The sequence below is a fragment of the Macaca fascicularis genome, chromosome 1 (genome assembly GCF_037993035.2).
Source record: "Macaca fascicularis isolate 582-1 chromosome 1, T2T-MFA8v1.1".
In the NCBI taxonomy this organism is placed as follows: domain Eukaryota; kingdom Metazoa; phylum Chordata; class Mammalia; order Primates; family Cercopithecidae; genus Macaca; species Macaca fascicularis.
This window is the reverse complement of record NC_088375.1, coordinates 67609794-67631757: the sequence shown is the minus strand read 5'-3', so window position 1 is coordinate 67631757 and position 21964 is coordinate 67609794. Positions and strand designations below refer to the sequence as shown.

The following is a 21964-nucleotide window of genomic DNA, read 5'->3' as shown; positions in this document are numbered from 1 at the left end:
AAAAAGAAAAAGAAAGAGAAAAAAGCAAACAACAACAACAAAAAAGAAGGCAGGGATTATTATTCTCATTGAAGAGATGAGGAAACTGAAACCAAGAAGCTAAGTACCTTACCCAGAGTCACACGGGTAAGAGGCAAAGTAAAGGTAGAATTCTAGTCCTGGAAGCATATGGCTTCCCCCAGACAGGACCAAGAGTTCTGGTTCTCTTCTTCATGTACAACTCCACTTACACAGGCCCACGAGTGGTAGGGCCAACCCAGAATCTCAAAATCCTTAATTTGTGCCTAACTGTCTGCATGCTGCAGGGCAATTATGCGGCGTGAAGGAGGGAGGCACCCTCTCGACTTAGATCTGAACTCCCAGTCACTTCCAGTTCCCAGGACCACCAGCCCTGAGGCGTAAGGCTAGGCTGAATGTGGGACTTTCTTAGCCGGAGTTAGAAGCGGGGGAGTAGGGTGGGACAGAGGGCGGGCGCCGCTGGGCCGGGCCGTCCAGAAACGCGGAGTGTCATATTTCTTGCAACTCGCCAATCCCGAATGCCGGGGGGCGTGGCCACACCTGGGAGGCGTGGCCTGGCGGAGGCGAGGGCTGCGGCGTCCTGGGGCGAGGCGCTGACGTGAGCTCGGCGCACCTGGGCCGGGCAGGTAAGGGCTGGTGCGGGACGGGGAGAGGAACCCGCAGTCCCTACTTGGGTAGAGCCAGGCGCCCCTTGGCTGAGACGTCGAGGAGCGTGGTAGCGACGGGTGATCTTCGCTGCGGACTTGGTTCGGAGGGACGTCAGCTTCTGGTGGACAGATTGAGCAAAGGTGGGGACGCCAACTTCTGAGGACCAGCTTGAGGGAGGGGAGGCTCCCCCGTGGGTGGGGTAGGACCCGTCGCCGGAGTTTGTGGGGGGTGAGAGAACTTGCTCGGGGGCATCTGTGTGTTTGGGTGCGTACACACTGGGGTTGGGTGCCTGTCGCCCTCTTCCAGATAGCTTTGGGGCAGCCTCAGTTCTGTAGCGCTAGGCCCCTCTCGAATCTACACTTGTGCCTACTCTCCCTACCCCCACCGCCGAAGCGGAGGGAACTGCTCTCGGTCCCCAACAACCCCACTATCCGGTAGATCTAAAGCACCGCGCCCCCTTCATTCTTACCAACTTGCCGCTGGCCCCTGTGTCCCAGAGAGAGGACTTCCCAGGTCCGCAGGCCCTTGGTCCTAGTGGGCGTTTTGAGAAACTGGTGTGAGGGTGGCCAGGAGCTTTGGAGCATTGGCGGTTTGTTTTCCCTCCTGAGTCTGTTTGGCACAGTTAGGCCCTTCGCCCTGGGCCTGGGAGACACCCTTGGATTTCCAAAGAGCGGAGCTAGGTGTTGGGGAGGGTGGGGCTGGGGTGTGGTTGCTCTGGGGGTGGGCCCTCTTTGCCCGAAGGGGCTGGAGGGTTGTGTGGAGAATGGGGAAAGTCTCCCAGGCCTGACTTGGAAAGGAGGCCTGAGGTGCCACTCTTCACAGGCAGCCTGCTTTGTGGTAAAGGGGTCACCCTGTCGCAACCTGTTCTCTTGGTGGATGTCAAGAGTGGAAGTGAGGGAAAGGAGACGGATAGAGTGAGGAAGGTGCTTGGGTGGGATTGGTGAAAGCTGGTGTTGACCCAGGAGTGTGGTTTAGGATGAGACGTGTATGACGTATGACAGTGGCACTCAATACCTTGTAACTCCCATTTGTCATCCCCCAACTTCCATCCAGCAGGGGGGAAGGGTGTAGACATTTTGACTAGACGCCCGGAGTTTACCCCTAAGCAGGGCTAAACTAAACAGGGAAACCTGAGGAACGGAACTTAGAGGATGGCATTTCACTTCCTTCAGGAGAAAGGGAAGAACTGGGACTGCTAAGACTTGTCTGCAAGAAATGGCTTGTGTTTTAACCTGAGCAAAACCACTGATGGCCAAATCTCGGCTTTGGTGTGGCAGTGCCCCTGGAAACTAGTCTGGGGAGGGGCTATGGAGGTGGCAGTGAGGGTGTTTATGGAGTACCTGCTCCCTAGAATAGGCGTATGGGAGAGGACAGTTAGTGCCCTGAGGAGGCTGAAAGTGTCCCTCCTCTATGCTCAGCGTGAGGGGAATACATAGGTTAGCATCATTGTCCTTTGGCTGGTTAAATACCTGTTAGAGACATAGGCCTTGCATTTTGCTGTGATGGCAGCTAGAGATACCAAGATGAGTTCAACTAGGCTAAGGTGGTTCTGCAGGCATTGGGATTTGGGTGGTAAGAGTGTTTAGAAAGAGAACTCTGATTTAGGTGTGTTTGAGAGTGGATGTTATGCAGTCTCCACCTCAGTCACTTTATTGGCCCTCTATGCTGCTGGAATCTTTGCTGATGTTTTTAGTTTACTTTCTTGGTGCCTAGAAGATGAGAGGGACATAGAAGACAGGGTGCAGTGACAAGGTTTGGTACAGAACACTTTGACTTAGGAGATAAAGCATCTCAGTTAGCCCAGATGTAAAATGGGGATAGTAATACCACGTTCAGGTTCACGAGGATGAAACCAGACATGTTAGGTAAAGGTTCATGTAAAAATTGTAAAGCCTACACAGATACAAAGGATTGTTGTTACCATCCTTCATAAGCAATGTCTTACTGTCCTGAGGTTAAAAAAATATTACTTGTAGTTTTTAAAATTATAAGTTGAAACATATCATTGTAGGAAAATATGAATCATGTATAACGTATGTAGGAGAATGTAAAAAGCATCCATAATTCCATCACCATTACAATTCCAATAACCATTACAAATATTTTGTTGCATTGTTGTATTTCCTTTTTTCAGTTCTGTGTGTATGTGCACATGTATGCAAGTATGTGCTATGTTATAAGATGGAGATAGTGCTACACAGTATACTGTGTTTCCGCCTGCCCCCACAACTTCATATTGTAAATATTTCCTTGAGTATAATAAAAATTCTGATGCCTGTTGTTAATGGCTACTTGGTATTGCAGCCTGTGGTTGTGACGTAATGAACCATTTCCGTCTCGGTCATTTGGGTTTTCAATTTTTCCATCTCTGCCTGTTTTTAGAGTTATAGTTACTGGGTGGTGGGTGGGGGAGATCTTGGCTGACTTTCAGAAGGTGGAGAGGGTTTACAGTAAGAGAGGCAGGGCATGGGCTTGGAGGAGGGCAGGCTGGGGCTCCTTCCATGGGGCTGAGGCAAGGCTGCTCATGTGTAGTTCCATCTTAGGAGAACACTGAGAACCCAGGGCTCTAGATCTTAATCACTGATCTCTATGGGTGGCTGCTTCTCCTTTCCCATCATCAGGCGCAGCTCCTGGTCTTGGCCTGATTGCCTTAATTTTTTCAAGATGGGTTTTGGATCAACTACAATAAGCCCTTTTGGACTTTTCTTCAAGTCCACTATTGGTCAAGAGTTGGATTTTAATGTCTGACAGGCCCAAACACAGCACTTACCAGTATTGCAATGGAAATTCTCAAAAGCTCTTTACTAGATTGACTGGATGGTGCCTATTTCTCTATCCTCTTTTTCCTTCTCTTGCTCCATCCCCCTTTTAGTAGTGATAGGACTGGGGAGCAGAAGGTAGAACTAGCCCTTGAGAGAATATGCATTCCCTCCTCCTTATAAGGTGTAAATGCACTCCATGGTTTGATGGTTTCACATGCTGCCCTACAAAACACCCAATTCAAGGCCAACTACGTGGGGGCACTTGAACACTGCATGCCAACCTCACCTACCCACTGTGCTCCCAGGGGGAAGGTTTCAGTTGCAGGACTTGGTAATTGGGTCAGAAAGCTCAGGTGAGAGCAGGTCTTGCCTTGCTCTTAAAGTGCCAGATGCTGAGTTAGGTTTGGGTTTTTCACATTTGTTGGGAGTCTGGCTGGGGAGAGAAGTGGTGTTATGGGCCACCCCATCAGCTAAGCTCTTCTATGTTGGAGCCTTCAGCTGACCCTTTTAACCTCTTTTCTTTCTCACCTGGCACAGTTTATTCCCATATTTAGCTTCTTTGCTGTAAGGTTGTTTGGTTTCAGAACTGTGATCTAGGTAGGGATCTTTCTGGGTATGAAGGTGACCTATTTATCTTTCACTCCTCCTCAGGCCATTTTGGGGCTTGAGAAGTTCCAATGTGGAGATTCTCAAGAAGGAACATAGAGCTTTAGTGTTTAGTAACTAACACGGTGCTTGGCACACAGTAGCTGATGAACAAATATTTGTTGAATGAGTGTTCTTTTTCCAGGCATCTCATTCTCATCTTAAGTAAAAACAAAATAAGAACACCAAAAAGTCCAACAGAACATCTCAGATAAACAATTCTCCAGTGACTCTTTTTTTATCAGTCACCTAATCTGGGAAGGCTTTTATTTTCTGCCGTGAGTGCCAGCTGCTCTTGAATGTTATCTGCTATGCCCATGTATTTTTACGAGAATCAATTGCAGACTTTACCCAGGCTGGCTCCTGCAACCAATCAGTTCACTCCAGGCTTCATTGGGAGATAAACAGACCCAAGGGAGGAGGCTGTCCTAGCCATGCAAAGCTTGTCTCATGTCTGTTTTTGGTACTCTAAGTACTCTTAGTACTTTAGTATTTGGTTATTCTAGGACTTCTGAGCTTTACCAGAACTTATTTGCAGAGACATATTCTCAGAACCTTTGTCGCCAATGTTCCCAAGCCTTCTCCCAGACACTAGATTGTTGTATGGATAACCATCTGAGACCCCCCTTTTCTCCATACAGAACCTTTGAGCGGTCAAGGGAAAGACAAGCCAACTCTTCAGATCCCTGCGAACACACTGCCTGCTCTTCCATGTAAGTGAAGACTCTGGAGTCCAGGATCTACCCCTCACCTACTTCTCCCTCATCATGGTGCTGTCATTTCTTTCTAAAATATTCCCATTCACCTTTAGTTGTCTTGTTTAAAAAGAGAACATGCTTCAGCTTCTCACTTACATAGTTGTTGCTGTTTCCATAACTTTTTTCTTCCCTCTCCTGAGATGAGATTGAAAAGAACAATTTCCCTTCTCTTCCAAAGTCCTTGGTGCTTCAGGAAGGACTGTGTTCCAGCAGGATGACATCATCTTTTTATTTTTCTGCTTCAGGATTTAAATAGAAGAAATGTGATCTACTTGCATGATAAGTCTGATTTGGCTAAAGCATGAAGTATAAATGGCTTTGGAATCAGAATAAAAAGGACCTTTTAACCTCTTTTCTTTCCCACCTGGCACAGTTTATTCCCATATTTAGTTTCTTTGCTGTAATCTAGTGAAACTGTAGCTCTAGTAGATGGGAACGGTGGCTGGGAAGGGTTCCCAGTGGCTGGCCTAATTCTTCTGCTCTTCCCATTTCTCCCTCTGATCCCCCAGATCATGGCCCTCCACCCCCGCAGAGTCCGACTGAAGCCCTGGCTGGTGGCCCAGGTGGATAGTGGCCTCTACCCTGGGCTCATCTGGCTACACAGGGACTCTAAACGCTTCCAGATTCCCTGGAAACATGCCACCCGGCATAGCCCTCAACAAGAAGAGGAAAATACCATTTTTAAGGTAAAGGACTTCTTCTACCATCAGACCTTTCTGGATTTTTTTTTTTTTTTTTTTTTTTTGGCCTGGGGAATATACTAGATCTAAAACTCTGGTGAAACAGAGAGAATGCTTATGATGGGGGTGCCCAAACTCTGCAGGCATGGTAATTCCTCTTTTGGAGGCATATCTGCAATGGTTGAAGCCCTTTGTTCTTTCCCACTGGTTGAAGGTACTCAATCACATCCCAAAGGATACCAGCTGGGGTTGGCCAAAACTCTCATTAGTGATTGTAGTGATGTGTTTGTTTCAAAAGCTAGCTAGGGTCAGCAGTTGACTCTTCCTCCTCAATCACTCAGAGCTCTTGCTATGCAGAGAGGTGCTTGGGCCTGGCAATGGATACTCAGACCAGGACAGAACTATCAGGTGTTAGCAGGCACACAGTATAGCCTATGTGGTTGGTATAGAGGACTCTCAGCAAGTTTTTCTTTCTTTTTCTTTTTTTGTGGGATATGGTCTTGCTCTGTCAACCAGGCTGGAGTGCAAGTGGCATGATCATAGCTCACTGCAGCCCTGACCTTCTAGGCTCAAGCGATTCTCCCACCTCAACCTCCCACGTAGCTGGAACTATAAGTACACACCGCCATGCCTGGCTAATTTTTGTATTTTTTCTGCAAAGACAGGGTTTCACCATGTTGCCCAGGCTGGTCTTGAACACTTGGGGTCAAGTGATCCTCCCTGCTTAGCCTCCCAGAGTGTTCAGATTACAGGCATGAGCCACTGCACCTGGCAAGCTTTTCTTTTGAGTTAAAATATTTTGCCCCATCTATAACTGCTGCTTAAAAATTAAAGGTGATTTAATTATAAGTTTTAATTTTATGAATGTTTTCAAAAATAAGAAATAGCACTGATATGACAGTCATTTTATTTAACTGAAAACAAGATTTAATCACATAACATTTTACAAAATTTAAGTGAAACCAAAGCTTGACTTAAGACAGAAGTAGGTGGACAGGCTTGTTGTGGGAAAGGTTGTCACATAGTTTGAAACACTGGAGGCTGTGCCTCTGCTCCAGACCAGCTTCTTTCTTGGTCACTTCCATCTCATGAGTAGCTTTAGTTCCTGCATCCCAAGACATTGAGAAGTTAGTTTGTTTGCCCTTTTCTTCTTTGAGTATAAGCTAGAAGTCACCAGTGAAATACAGTCTCTACTGTGGGCCTCTCAAGATTCATGCCTTGGGTCCTTACTGAAATTGGGTTTGGAAAGGGCAGAAAATGTGAGCGCAGGGTTCAAAAGAAAGCCATCCTTGGGATGTTTCCCACCCAACTCAGTTATGTCAGGTGTAGAGAGGACAGGCAGAGAGAAAATTGGCCTGAAGGTACTTAGAAGGTAAATGACTGCTGTTAATTTAGATTTTAAATAACAATATAAAAGTTGACAAGGTTAGTACCTATAAACCAGCACCAATTATTGGAGTTGGCATTGAGAAGGGCGCAGGCCCATCTTGGCCCAGTTGGCCTCTTGTGGCCATGGTCTGAAACTGGATTTGCTGTTCAAATGTCTGACAGTGGCTGGCCCTGGGGAAGAGGCTATTTCCTGAAAGCCCTACTCATGAGAGTGATGCTTTGGGCTTGCATGCTTGGGGCTTGAGGAAAATTGGGCTGTGGGGAGGTGACTTTGTTTTAGTTATATCTGTGCATCTGTTTGCAGAGTGCAGAGGGAGGGTGCTTTCACAGATACCAAGCTCTGATGGCCTTTAGCAGAATATACAGGTGGGCACTAACATTAAATGAGTGTCTGTGTCCATTATCTCTTTTAATTCTCATGACAACCCTGTAAGGGAGGTATTACCTTCATGCTGTTGATGCAGAAGCTAAGTCTTAGAGGGATTGAATAACTTGCCAAAATCACACACCCAGTAAGTAGTGGGGGCAGGATTTGAACCCTTGACTTTCTGTCTCCATTCCAACCCCCATTATACTGCCCTTTCTGATCAAGAATTGGAAGAACTAGCCTCAAATTCTACTACCATCAGCTGCATGTGTAGCCCTGAGCAAGTTAACTTCTCTGGGCTTCAGCTCCTCTTTGGTAAAATGGGGATGAAAGTAGTCTTGCCTGTGAGAATCAAGTGAAATAAAGTATGGAAACGGATTTGTAAAGCGCTATAAAAATGCAGAGATTATTTCTTCTTTAGGAAGAGAAATAAGGACCTGCACAGTGATCAGAATCTCTTGCTAGCAAGACTCAGAATGGGTTTGAACAAGCGATGTTTATAAATCACAATGATTGCCACATGGTTCCACCTAGGCTCTCCTTTCTTGTTTTGCTTTGTTTTTGTTGTTGTTGTTGTTGTTTTTTGAGACAGAGTCTTGCTCTGTCACCCAGACTGGAGTGCAGTGGCACGATCTCAGCTCACTGCAACCTCCACCTCCTGGGTTCGAGTGATTCTCCTGCCTCAGCCTCCCAAGTAGCTGGGATTACAGGTGTGCACCACCATGCCCAGGTAATTTTTGTATTTTTAGTAGAGATGGGGTTTCACCATGTTGGCCAGGATGGTCTCAATCTCTTGACCTCATGATCTACCCACCTCATCCTCCCAAAGTGCTGGGATTACAGGCATGAGCCAACGGGCCTGGCCTCCTTTCTTGATTATAAAGTTCCAGTCTTAAAGGATACGGCTCTTCACTGCATCAGCCTTGGGTGCCCAGTGCAATCTGGGTGGGTCCTGGGGATGGCTGTGTGGTGAGCAGGAAGGCTGGGGCTGTGGTTCTGGGTTGGTCTGGCTGCTCTCTACGGAGAAGCAGGGCTTTAGGGAACCACAGAAATGTGCAGACCTCTGCCAAAGTCTTCATAGCCCAAGTCAGCTGGGTGGGGCCAGACTTAGCGTGGGCACACAGAGGATCAAACAAACGGAAAGGAAAATGTGGGGAGGCAGCAGCCAGGTATTGCCAGGTAACTGGAGATAGGCCTTCCAGATACCAGTGACCAGTGAAATTGAAATCTCCTGTAGGGGGTTGGATAGAATGGAGCAGCAGTTAGGCCCCCTAGTGTCTGCTCAGCCACCTGGGGCAGCACAGTGTTGCCAAACTTCTTCATTCCGTACCACAAATCCAATGGAGGGACCGGAATCTGAGAAGATGGTAAGAGGAAGTGATCCGAATTGGAGGAGGAGGATTTAGATTAGCTTTTGAGGGAACTTCCTCATGACTGTGAGGTTCTTCAGGGGGTGACTGAAAGAGATCAGAGCTCTTGAAGGATGGGGCAGAAAAATTCAATTTCAGCTTGAGGCAGAAGCCTATGATCAGAATCAGGAAGGGATTGGGTTTGGACAAGTCAAATAACCTGTTAGCTTGAAAACATTGGTGTGTGCTTCCTGTCTTGAGTTCTCTGCTAATGGCACCTACTTTTTTGGCATCAGAACAAGTTGTACTCCTGCACAAAGAGATCAGAGAACTTGTTAGCAATGGGGGAGAGTGGCTATCCTATGAGCAGAAACAAGAATGCCTGTTAGAGCCGAAAGTAGGGCTAGGTGTCTACTCCCTGCTTTGCTCCTGAGCACTTTGGTCTATGACTTGAGCGGCTTAGATTTTTCATTTCCTCACTGGGAAGGCTAACTTCTTCTTGTCTGGGGAAAGTGCTGTGAGTTTCCATATTTGAAAACCAGAGAGAAGGAGTCAAAGTGGTTTTAGTCCATGCTGCCAGCCACTGGTGTGGTTGACAGCATGATGTTTCTAATGAAGTAGAAGTTTGAGAGGATAGGGAAAGGTAAGGGGTGTGGATTTTTTAGGACTTGAGGCCCTCAGGCAGTGGGACAAGCTGAACCCCCAGTGTGTTTCCTTCCCTCCTAAAGGTACTTGGTTTCTACAATTCTTTTTTTTTTTTTTTTTTTTGAGATGGAGTTTTACTCTTGTTGCCCAGGCTGGAATGCAATGGCACAATCTTGGCTCATGGCAACCTCTCCCTCCCGGGTTCAAGTGATTCTCCTGCCTCAGCCTCCCAAGTAGCTGGGATTACAGGCATGCACCACCATACCTGGTTAATTTTATGTTTTTAGTGGAGACGGGATTTCTCCATGTTGGTCAGGCTGGTCTCGAACTCCTGGCCTCGTGATCCACCCGGCTTGGCCTCCCAAAGTGCTGCAATTACAGGAGTGAGCCACAATTCTTTATTTATGTATTAGATTGAAGACTGACGGGAAGGAACCCAGGAGGCCAAACTCTTCATATCCTCTGTCATGCCTCTTTGTCTTATCTATTGTCATATAAGCAACTCATGTCAAAAATGAATAAGCAAAGAAAAAAGTTACTTGAAATTCTGCTATCCAGAGTTACCATCTGCACTTTGGTGCATATTTTCCCCAAACTTTATCTTCAGCCCTTCATTAGAACATTGTCGTCTTGATGAGTGCTGGTACCAATGCTTGCGATAAGGCTCCTCCTTTTAATATATTGTGTTTGCACATGGCTTTATTTCACTTAGACACCTGTCTTGCCTGGTCCTAAGGGCAGTGTTTCCTGCTACAGTCTCTGTAAATTGGGGTTGGGATGGTGGGGCAGTCATGCAAGAGTGTGTGTGTGTGTGTGTGTATCTATGAGAAAGGGCAAGCACACGCTTTGCAGTGGCTCTGGGCAATGATAGGACTCACTGTGGTTTCTTGTTCTCAGGCCTGGGCTGTAGAGACAGGGAAGTACCAGGAAGGAGTGGATGACCCTGATCCAGCTAAATGGAAGGCCCAGCTGCGCTGTGCTCTCAATAAGAGCAGAGAATTCAACCTAATGTATGATGGCACCAAGGAGGTGCCCATGAACCCAGTGAAGATATATCAAGTGTGTGACATCCCTCAGCCCCAGGGCTCGATCATTAACCCAGGTGAGGCCCCAGGTGCTGGGGAGAAGGTGGGCAGTATGCCAGATTCTCGGCTGGACTCTTAAGAGATTGTCAACTTGAAAACAGCCTGATTTACAAAGTTTAAGATGGATAAAGCAAGAAAGCCTTTCTCTGGGAAGGACATAGAAAACAAAAGACTCAAACTCAGCAAAATCTTGCTTAATTAGGGGTATGTTTTTTAGCCTAGTTACTTAAAACATTAGAAAGTGGAGGGGTATACAGTTCTACTGTAAAAGTAGCCTCTCTTGGGATTCAAGAGGCCAGGTAGTTTTGAAGGAGAAGGGATCAAAGCTTAGGTTTGCATTCTAAACCTGGCCCTTATCACTTTACTACTTGTAGGACTTGAATCAAGTCATTTTACCTCTTGTGAGCCTCAGTTTCTTCAACTCTAAAATATGGGATCTCAGCTTTCCTATTTACTTCAAAAGCTATTGTGAGAATCAATTAACATGACCTGTAAAAAAAAAAATTAACATGATCTATAAAAAAATTTTTTTAATTGACAAATAATAATTGTACATATTCATTGGGTATATAGTGATGTTTTGGTACATACAATAGTGACAAGATCAGGGTAATAAGTTCTTTATACATGTTGGGTGAGTGATCGTTTAATTCATAGGATACTTTGAATAAGAGAATATCTCCTAATCCCTCCAATTAACTCCGTACTTAACAAGTACTAACAGCCAGATAATTTAGATACATGCTCCAGTGAATCCAGGGAGGTCCTTCCATGAGAGAAGTGTTGGTTCCTTTGATTCTCACTCTTTTTAGCTAGGACATTGAGGGTGTGTACTGAACCTGAGGAGCCTCTGGGATAGCAGTCCCTAGCTTGAATGGTGGGTCAGCTGCAGGGATGGCAGTGCAACCTGAATGGCTCACTTATGAGCTTGTGTATCTTGGGTAGGATCCACAGGGTCTGCTCCCTGGGATGAGAAGGATAATGATGTGGATGAAGAAGATGAGGAAGATGAGCTGGATCAGTCGCAGCACCATGTTCCCATCCAGGACACCTTCCCCTTCCTGAACATCAATGGTGAGTGGGGATGATGGGTGGTACAGAGACATACGGAGGATGTAAGTAGTTTTGACCTTGGAACTGTCAATACATTGGCCACCACTGCCCTGAAAGCAGGATCAGTCCAGGCTGCTGGACTGTTAGCAAGTGGGAGTCAGAGGTGAGGAACTCCCTGCTGTCTCAGTTATCCCAGTAGAGTTGGGTGGGTTCCAGGCAATAGAACATCTTCGGAAGCTTATGTGCTAATTCAAAGAAATAAAAAATTTGAATTCATTCTTAACCCAACATACAAATATATCATCAGTTATACATTTTGCCAATTTCCTTCAGGCCAAGTGCAGTGTCAGTTTTACGAGTTACGGGCAAACTCTTCTAATATTTCTCTTGGTATAAATTCTGTGTCATTTCCTTAACAAGGACCACTCTGCTTAGGCTGTATCACAGGAAACTTGTGATGTTTGTAGCTGATAATTCTAGGCTCTGATAGGATTTATCTGCAACAGACTTTCCTTTTGTGGGCTTTTGAATCCAGCTTCCCAGGAAAATTGAGTTGGGAGCTTGAGAATCCACTGTGTGACAGAGCAGGTACTGAATCTCCCACTGCATTTTCTGAGGATACTTGAACACATGTTGAATTACTCTTCTGCAGCATCTTTACTTGATTTGTCCACTGAAATGCTCCTACTCAAATGACTTGCGGATATCCAGCCAACCAGTTTTTCATTGTCTTTTTAGTACCACCTGGCTGCAATGGGTCAAAATGAGATAACTTGTGCCACCTATAAAACTTAGGATATCAAGATTATTTATTTAGGATTTTCAGGTACCCTACTCTAGGTGATGCCCCTACCTTTCAGAATCAGGAAATGACACTTGTCTATCCACTGGCCCTCCTTCATTTATCCTTCCACTTATATATTTGCAACCAAGTGTGGGTAAAGAGAAGTTTCATAGAGATCTTCCAGGTCAATATTGCCATATATTTAACGTCACTAATCATTAGAGAAATGCAAATCAAAACCACAATGAAATACCATCTCACACCAGTCAGAATGGCTGTTACCGAAAAGTCAAAAAATAACAGATGCTGATGAGTTTATGGAGAAAAGGGAACACATATCCTGCTGGTGGGAATGTAAATTAGTCCAGTCACTGTGGAAAGCAGTTTAGTGATTTCTCAAAGAACTTGAAACAGAATCACCATTTGGCCCAGCAATCCCATTATTGGATATATGCCCAAAAGAATATAAATTGTTCTTCCATAAGGACACATGTACACGTATGTTCATTGCAGCACTTATTCACAATAGCAAAGGCATGGAATCAAATTAAATGCCCATCAATGGTGGACTGGATAAAGAAAACGTGGTACATATATACCATGGAATACTATGCAGCTATAAAAAAGAATAAGATCATGTCTTTTGCCACAACATGGATGTAGCTGGAGGGCATTATCTTAAGTGAACTAAAACACAGGAACAGAAGACCAAATACTACTTGTTCCCCCTCATAAGGGGGAGCTAAACATTGAGTACACATGGACACAAAGAAGGGAACAATAGACACTGGGGCCTCCTTGAGGACGGAGGGTGGGAGGAGGATGAGGATTAAAAAACTACCTATTGGGTACTACACTTATTAACTGGTGACTAAATAATCTCTATACCAAACCCCGGGACATGTAATTCACCTATTTAACAAACCTGCACATGCATTCCTGAAACTAAAATAAAAGTAAAAACAAACAAAGCATTGCCACATGTTATATTCTCACTTAGTGAAATTGAACATCTAGAAATGTGGGATCAGGCCGGGCGCGGTGGCTCACGCCTGTAATCCCAGCACTTTGGGAGGCCGAGGCGGGCGGATCACAAGGTCAGGAGATCGAGACCACGGTGAAACCCCGTCTCTACTAAAAATACAAAAAATTAGCCGGGCGCGGTGGCGGGCGCCTGTAGTCCCAGCTACTCAGGAGGCTGAGGCAGGAGAATGGCGTAAACCCAGGAGGCAGAGCTTGCAGTGAGCCGAGATCGCGCCACTGCACTCCAGCCTGGGCGACAGAGCGAGACTCCGTCTCAAAAAAAAACAAAAAACAAAAAACAAAACAAAACAAAAAAAAAAATAGAAATGTGGGATCCTTTCCCAAATGTCTGGCTGACTCATTCTGTTATTCTCACCCCCTAAAAGGATGCAGTTTATTTCCAGGATCCTGATTTCCTATTTCTGTTGCTATTTTATTAAAGCTAGCATTTGTGTGTCCTTATGTTTTGAGCTGCCTTTAATCCTTTTTTGGAAAGTTGTAGAATAGATATGAAAAACATAAAAGTAAAATGAGAATGTAAATTTAACCAGACTTATACACAAAGGGTCAAAGAAACATTAACCTTTGTGATTTCAGAGCTGTTGGGCCAGAGGATGAAGAATTGTTGAAGAATAGATGCCTAAGAGGTGAGGCTAGGAGGAGAAATCTGTAGACTTTGGAGCAAGTCACCTTTGACAGTAGCAGGGAAATACTCTTTTTTTTTTTTTTTTTTTTTTAAAAAAAAAACCTTCAATTGGATCCTTTTGAATAAATAATACTTTCACATGGTTGACATTCATAATGGTACAAAAAGGTAAATACGTGGAAAGGTTCTCCTTCTATCCTGTCCCTGAACCTTCATTTCTTTCCCTGGAGGAGTCAGATCCTTCTAGGTTCTTGAGTATCCTTCCAGACATTTTATGCATGTAAAAGTATTTGTTTGTTTTTAAAGGAATTTCTATGCATTAACACTTCCTTGAAGCTAATCAGCTAATTCAGTTGAGTTCATTTTATGGAAGACAACGAACCTCTATTTAATTGCTTGGGGCAAATTTTACAGTATGGAATCTCTTACTCCTTATAATTTAACCTCCAGAGAAAACTCACTTGTCTAAGTTAATTTTCAGCAAACAAAGGTTTTTAAAACTATGAATTTGTGGGAGAAATAATATGATTAGGAAGCAGGAGCAGGGGAAGCTTATTTCTTATTGTGTTAGTTATGGGAATCACTGATGGGCTGGAAGATCACAGTGGGTCAGGGTTCAGTATTTAGTTCTTGTCTACTGACCTTGTGAGTTCTCAGAGCATCAGCAAGTGATGTGCATTGTCTGCTCACCATATGCTTTTGTTCTAGGTTCTCCCATGGCGCCAGCCAGTGTGGGTAATTGCAGTGTGGGCAACTGCAGCCCTGAGGCAGTGTGGCCCAAAACTGAACCCCTGGAGATGGAAGTACCCCAGGCACCTATACAGCCCTTCTATAGCTCTCCAGAACTGTGGATCAGCTCTCTCCCAAGTAAGTGAGACCTTATCTTTCTTGCTGGGCCTTCTGCTCCTATTACAGACTCTTTCCTGTCCTGCTTTCTGACTTAATTTCTTTGCCATGCATTGAAAAACTACCTGTCTCAGAGGCACCTTCTATTTCTGTTTCCTGGCTAGCCCATGAGTCACCAGGGAAGAAGTAAAGAAACACTGGCCCAGCTGGGTGTGGTGGCTTACACCTGTAATCCTAGGCTGAGGTGGGAGGAGTGCTTGAGGCCAGGAGTTTGAGACTAGCCTGGGCAACATAGTGAGACTCTAAAATTATCTGGGCATAGCAGTGCATGCCTGTGGTCCCTGTTACTTGGGAGGATGAGGTAGGAGGATCACTTGAAGGCAGAAGGTCGAGGCTGCAGTGAGCGCTGATCAAGCCATTGCACTCCAGTCTGGGTGACAGAATGAGACATGGTCTCAAAAAAAAAAAAAAAAAAAAAAAAAAAAAAAAAAAGAAAAGAAAAAGAAAAGAAACATTGGCTGATACTTACTTGCCCATAGGGACGCTCTGATTGGTTACAGCTCCAGCTCCAGGTTATTCAGGTCTTAGGTGGGTAGGAGGCCCAGGTTTATCAGTCAGGCAGGGGGATTTAGTGACAAGGTTAGTTGTGGAACAGGGAGGTTAATGGCCATGGATTTGGTAGAGGAGGCTCTTGGATTTTGAGAGACTTTAGGACCTACAGAAAAAACCTCTTTCTGAATTTGGTACGAATTTATCTCAATGAAGAATCAATGTCATTGCCTGGGTCTCCCTTTCACACTATACATGGTAGGCATGTGAGTGCTATTAATACAATTTTGTCCAAGAGGCTAATTAGCTTTGATAAGGGCTATTGGGTTCAATGGAGATTTGCTGAGTAAAAATTAACTTTGATGTGAACTGTGTCCTTTCATGGTATATTATTAGAACAGATCCCCAGTGTGTGTGCTCACATGTCATTTTCAGAAAAATTGTTTGGTATTGCTTCTTGTTCCTCAAGTTTCTTTAAACAATAAGCTAAAAATGATACACAAACCAGATACCTTAGTTTTTAGTTCCTTCCAATGACCACTGGTGTGAAGACTCAGTCAGTATAGCATGGGGATACCAGGACCACTTTACTTGATGAAATTGTAGCCCTTGGGGTGTGGTGATTGAACAGAAATAGTTGAGATGGACCTTGAACTGTTTGCTTTCAGGCAGCCTTTTGAGTGAATATTCCAGGGATATGTTGATGTCTCCCTTTATTGCAGGAAGGATAACTATGGCAGTGGCCTTCCTGAATGCTGGTTGAAAGGTGGCTTGATCTTAATGGAATTGCATGAGTCACAGGGATGAACAGGCAGAGCAGTGAAGCAGGACTCTCACTGTCATCTCTAACCTTGCAGTGACTGACCTGGACATCAAGTTTCAGTACCGTGGGAAGGAGTACGGGCAGACCATGACCGTGAGCAACCCCCAGGGCTGCCGACTCTTCTATGGGGACCTGGGTCCCATGCCTGACCAGGAGGAGCTCTTTGGTCCTGTCAGCCTGGAGCAGGTCAAATTCCCAGGTCCTGAGCATATTACCAATGAGAAGCAGAAGCTCTTCACTAGCAAGCTGCTGGACGTCATGGACAGAGGACTGATCCTGGAGGTCAGCGGTCACGCCATTTATGCCATCAGGCTGTGCCAGTGCAAGGTGTACTGGTCTGGGCCATGTGCCCCATCACTTGTTGCTCCCAACCTGATTGAGAGACAAAAGAAGGTCAAGCTATTTTGTCTGGAAACATTCCTTAGCGGTAAGTCATTTCTTAGAAGGTTGATGGTGGGAATCATTCTCTGGAAGTACATTCCTTCCACCATGACTGCCTTTCACCTCCCTGCTTTCCTGGCATGGCAAAGATCTTTAAAAATTTCTTCTGGAGGAGGTCAAGGGAGAACAGAACTTTGGCTCTAAAAATTGGAGGTGACCTCGGCAACAAAGAAGGGAGTTTCACTCCAAAGATACGTACTTGGAAGTCATTTTTAAGTTGGTTGTGGCTCTTTCAATGGCAGAAGAATGAGACAGCCCTGTCATTACATCTCAAATGTTACCAGCTTGTCTTTAACTTTGGAAGGTAATCCTGCTTGTCATATTCAGAATAGCACATGTTCTTTTGGGAATTATCTGAGTGGTGAATTCAAGCAGGCAGTTTTGGGGAAAGCACTGAGATGTGAATTTTTTACAATGTGGTTTGGACCGCAAGTTGTGATCAATGATGTCCAAGAGAACCCTCTGTAATTTGTACTGTTCAATATATTTGTGCTATTCAGTATGGTTGTCACAAGCCATATGTGGCTATTGAGCATGTAAATATGACTAATGTGACCCAGGAACTATTTAATTAATTTAAAATTAGTGAGTGCTTGTGGCTAGTGACTATTGTAATGGACAGCATAAAAGATGGTATTTGTTGAGTGCATGTGGAATGACCCGGTATACCAAACTTGCTCTTCCACTTTCTGCAGATCTCATTGCCCACCAGAAAGGACAGATAGAAAAGCAGCCACCGTTTGAGATCTACTTATGCTTTGGGGAAGAATGGCCAGATGGGAAACCCTTGGAAAGGAAACTCATCTTGGTTCAGGTGAGAAGATAAGGCTGTGTCAACAACTCTTCTCCTTTTTGCCAATGCTTTAGGCCCCAGGTCTGGGTTGAGCCTTCATCAAGCATCCATCAGCCCATGTAGGTTTCAGTCTCATCAGATGGGGTAACAGACTCAGGTTTGTGCAGTAGGACCATGCTGGAAAAGGCAGGGTCCTTAAAATGGGTGACTGATTTAGAGGAGATCTTGTCTTTCATTCTCTTACTAACCTTAGAGTCTTGCTGAAACCTCACAGATATGACCCTTTCCAGCTTTTCTTCACACACACACACACAATGTAAATTGCACTTTTTTTTTTTTTTGGAGACACGGTCTTGCTGTGTCACCCAGGCTGGAGTGCAGTGGCATCATCTCAGCCCACTGTGGCCTCAACCTCCCAGGTTCAAGTGATCCTCCCACCTCAGCCTCCCAAGTAGCTGTGACTACAGGCACAGGCCACCATGCCTGGCATAATTTTATTTTTAGCAGAGATGAGGTCTCACTATGTTGCCCCTGCTGGTCTTGAAATCGTGGGCTTAAGTGATCCTCCTGCCTCAGCCTCCCCAAATTCTGGGATTATGGGTATAAGCCACCACACCTGGCCCTTTCCAGCTTTTCTTAGAAAAACCTTTTGAGTTACTTTTAGGAATATAAATTTATTCTAGGAAGTGGCAGCAAGGCCAGTTGGGCTTTGCCCCTGGAGTTGTGTAGCAAGGCAAGCAATAGATGATATTTTGTTAAAAGTCTTGCAAAGTAAGCAGTCATTTATTTAGGCATGTAGCCTAATGTTACATCTAGGTTCTTTACCTTCATTTGAACCAACTTCCAGAGTGAGCTTTGGCAGGAGGATGGTCCAGAGAGATGAAGGCATATCCTTTATTTAGACATTAGAATGGGGGGGCTTCCTCAGGGCCTCTTTGGTCTGCCCTTCAATCTTGGGTCCATTGTGCTATTTAAAAATACCTTTTCCTGAGAGGATACACCTATGTTCTGTGTCTTGAACAGGTCATTCCAGTAGTAGCTCGGATGATCTACGAGATGTTTTCTGGTGATTTCACACGATCCTTTGATAGTGGCAGTGTCCGCCTGCAGATCTCAACCCCAGACATCAAAGATAACATCGTTGCTCAGCTGAAGCAGCTGTACCGCATCCTTCAAACCCAGGAGAGCTGGCAGCCCATGCAGCCCACCCCCAGCATGCAACTCCCCCCTGCCCTGCCTCCTCAATAATCGTGAATGCCATCTTCTTCCTTTCCTTTTTTATAATATTGTATATATGGATTTTTTTATTGTTTAGATTTAACCAGCTTTTAAATCTCTCTTTTCTCTAACAGTGTTAGAAGTCTGTGATTCTCCAAGTATGCCTAGATTTAAAGCTGATTTAATTTATGGAAAAATCACCCTTCAGACTTTGCTTTTCTTTTTCAAATCTCCTAATGGTAGTATGATGTAGCACAGTAGAAGGAGATTTGGCCTGGGAGTTTGGACACCAAGGTTCTAGCTGCAGCTTTGCTGCCAATGTGACCTTGAACAAGTCCTTTAACCTCTGGGCTTCAGATTTATTGCTTATAAAGTGAAGAGATTGGAATGATGCCTGAAATTGTATACAGCTTTAAAACAGACTCGATGACCTTCTTCTACTTGTACAAGGCTAAACTGCCTGGAACAGAATCCTTCTGCATTGTTCTTGTACCACATTTTTCCTTGGTTTTGTTAAAGTTTCCTCAAGCACTGATTTGTCCAGGATCAAGCTCTGTTTGACCTGTTCTGCTAGTATAGTAAGCTGGCTCCCTGATGGGGGAAGTGAGAGGGAGAGGAGCTGGCTGGCTGGTTGCTTAGAAACCATGCTTGATATCTAAATAGAAATGGGTGCCAAAGTCTGAAAGTCACCCAGCCTGTGGAGTGAAAGCTCACAAATTTGGCTTCTAAAGGGAAGCTGTTGACACAGAAAGCCTAGGGATTCTGTGGAAGAATAGGTTGTCAGGCATTTACCATATTACCACTCAAATACCAGTGTGTGTGTTTAGGGGTTGGGGGAGGGGGGTAGATGATAGTATGTGACTCAGGTGGTAGCTTTAAGAGGAAAGAGCTCTATTTTTCTTATTTTCTTCTCTGAGCTAGACTGAGCTGGGGATCTAAGATATACTTCTCTGACTACAAAAGGGACAGTATAATTTAGATTTTTTGCAGTTGAAAGATATTGGTTTTTGGGTGTGTTAAGGCAGGGATGAAGAAGGGCTGGGCAGTACTCTTCTGGAAAGGCTCACATAGCAGGAACCTGCTTGTCTCCCTTACTAGTGGAGTTATCTGAGTGTGAACAGTGAAGGTAAAGAGTGGTATAGAACAATGCAGGTCTATCTGTCACAAACTGATCTTATCTGGAAACATCTGCTGAGTCTCTAACCATTTTGGCTTTCTCTTCTTTTTTGAGACAGAGTCTTGCTTTGTTGCCAGGCTACAGTGCAGTGGCAAATCACCACTTACTGCAGCTTTAAGCTCCTGGGCTCAAGCAATCATCCTGCCCCAGCCTCCTGAGTAGTTGGGACAACAGTCGTGCACTATGATGCTTGGCTAATTTTTTTTTTGTAGAGATGAGGTCTTGCTATGTTGCCCATGCCGGTCTTGAACTCCTGGGCTCAAGCAATCTGGGACCTAAATGGCAAATAAGATGGTAATCTGTGGTTGCAAGCCCCAGTCCTCTTGAATAGTGACGCCTTTCTGTCTGTGTCGGGACGTAGTAAGGAAGCCCATGTCTAGTCTGGTACCTTTAAACCAGGCCATCTCCTACTTTTCAAAATGACTCAAAAGTTGTGCTAGCCTTATTTTAAAAACTAAAAGTTCATAATCAGTGGTGACACGAGGACTTATTTATTTAAAGTTCTTAAGCTTTGGTTTTAGAGTTTCTAAGAGACCTGGTGGAATTTACTATTATGAAAAGCATTACCCATGCTATTACGAAAAGCATGACAAGATTAAGAAATCTGGCTAAAGGTCAGGTGCCCAGCTTTGAGGAAAAGTTGGGCTTTTAGGGACCAGGAAGTGTTAATGGCACAGAAACTTTACATTTTTTGGGTCATTTTGTTGAGCAGGTGAAGTGAGGGATTTGGTCTTGATATTTGGCTGCCCCATCTCTATGTGGGAGCTCAAAGTTAAAAATAACCCACTGTAGGTAAATTAGAAGGGTAGCTTTTGAATCTGGGCCAGTCTGTATCCCTTCTGTGAAATGCTAACAGCCAGGCTATCTGTAGCCTGGGTGGGAGCCCAGATAATGTGAGCTGGTAAAGGGTATTGGAAAAGTGCCAAGAAATACCAAGCTTTTGGTTTGTAACCACTGCGAAAAGTTTATGAACATGTCAGAGAAATGGATGAGTGATTTGTGAGGGCCTCACTAGATACCCCAGTTTCTTCCTTGTTTTGGCTCCTTTTCAGAATGCTGGGAGAGTGCTGGATAGATTTAGGTTTCCTTTCTTTTTTTAGGGCCTCAGTCTGCTATCTCCTTTGGTGGCCACCACCACTCACTCCCTTGATATCTTCTACTCCCTTGCCTTCATTATGCTTAAGACTGAGAAGGGAGTTAGATTTTGTCACTAGCTCTTCTTTTTCCTCACCGTCTACCCCACCAAACAAGATTAGTTCAAGTTAAAAAGAACCTACTGGAGGTAAACTGGGAGGGCAAGTGTTGGATCTGGGCTGGTCCCTTTCCCATATAATTAGGTCCCTGGTTATATGTTCCCATAGCACCCCATAGTTCCTCTTTCAGAATAATCATTTCCCTTGTAATGCTCAGCATCTGTATCCTGCTTGACTGCAAACTTGCTGAAGGTAGGGATTGTTTGTCTTGGACTTCGCTGCCAGTCCTTAGAACAGTGTCTGGGACACGGTGTGTTCTCAAATATTTGTTGCTGGAATAAATGAATGAACTAAATCAGTCTTTTAGGGATTTATTGTTAACCACCATGGGAAAATTAAATAAATGCGGGAAAGGAAAACATTCTAAAATTAGAAGACTACTTTCTACACTCAGCTTCTGACTCCCTCTGAGCTAAGAACCAGACAGTGTTAGCCTGGTAACTCCTATAAGCTGGTCTTCCTCCCATGTTGACCCCATCTTTACAGTTCACTTTTCACGGTCTGAAGGCACCACCAAGATAGACCCAGGAGTGACAACTACAGTGTAGGTGTCCACTGTTCCCTTAATCTCTGTCCTGCTCCAAGTATAAATAAATTGGGGCCATTTCCTTAGATATTGGGGTTTTCTCAAGAAATCCTTTCCCTTTGTGGCATGGTTCAAATTGCTGGTAGTTAAAAAGGTGTTAACTCTTACGTGAAATAACACTTTTTCTTTGTAATGACCTAACTGGAAAGCCTCTGTGTCGTCACTTCTCATTTCTTATTTGAAATCAGCAAACTGGATTCAGTAGACATGAACTTAAGCCTCATGAAAGTGGGGGTTTGGTCTGTTTTGCTCACTGCAATACCTCCAGGGCCTAGCAGCATGACTGGCACATATTTGTTCAAAGTGAATACTCACACCTTCACACCCTCCCTAGAGAGCTGTTCTTGTAGGCCTCTCAAATGTAGGATTTAGGGAAGTCAAGTTAAAAAAAATTAAAACGGTTCAGCATCACCCACAGGTGAGGCT

At 44.7% G+C, this 21964-nt stretch overlaps 1 protein-coding gene across 2 annotated transcripts; it reads left to right on the top strand.

Annotated features, from left to right (window-relative positions):
* The first annotated feature begins 610 nt into the window (after window positions 1–610).
* IRF6 (interferon regulatory factor 6) lies at window positions 611–21247 on the top strand. Of its 2 annotated transcripts, none has more exons than XR_012432636.1 (9): window positions 611–806; window positions 4715–4786; window positions 5341–5517; window positions 10159–10363; window positions 11292–11420; window positions 14561–14719; window positions 15970–16497; window positions 17207–17325; window positions 18328–21247. XR_012432636.1 is itself a non-coding variant. In XM_005540712.4 (9 exons), exons 3-9 carry the CDS (start codon window positions 5344–5346, stop codon window positions 18550–18552), a joined length of 1404 nt encoding a protein of 467 aa, XP_005540769.1. In that variant the 5' UTR covers window positions 611–806; window positions 4715–4786; window positions 5341–5343; the 3' UTR covers window positions 18553–21247. The 2 variants fall into 2 exon arrangements, 1 of the variants encoding a protein (XP_005540769.1); XM_005540712.4 differs by having other exon boundaries at window positions 16105–16497.
* Window positions 21248–21964: the final 717 nt, after the last annotated feature.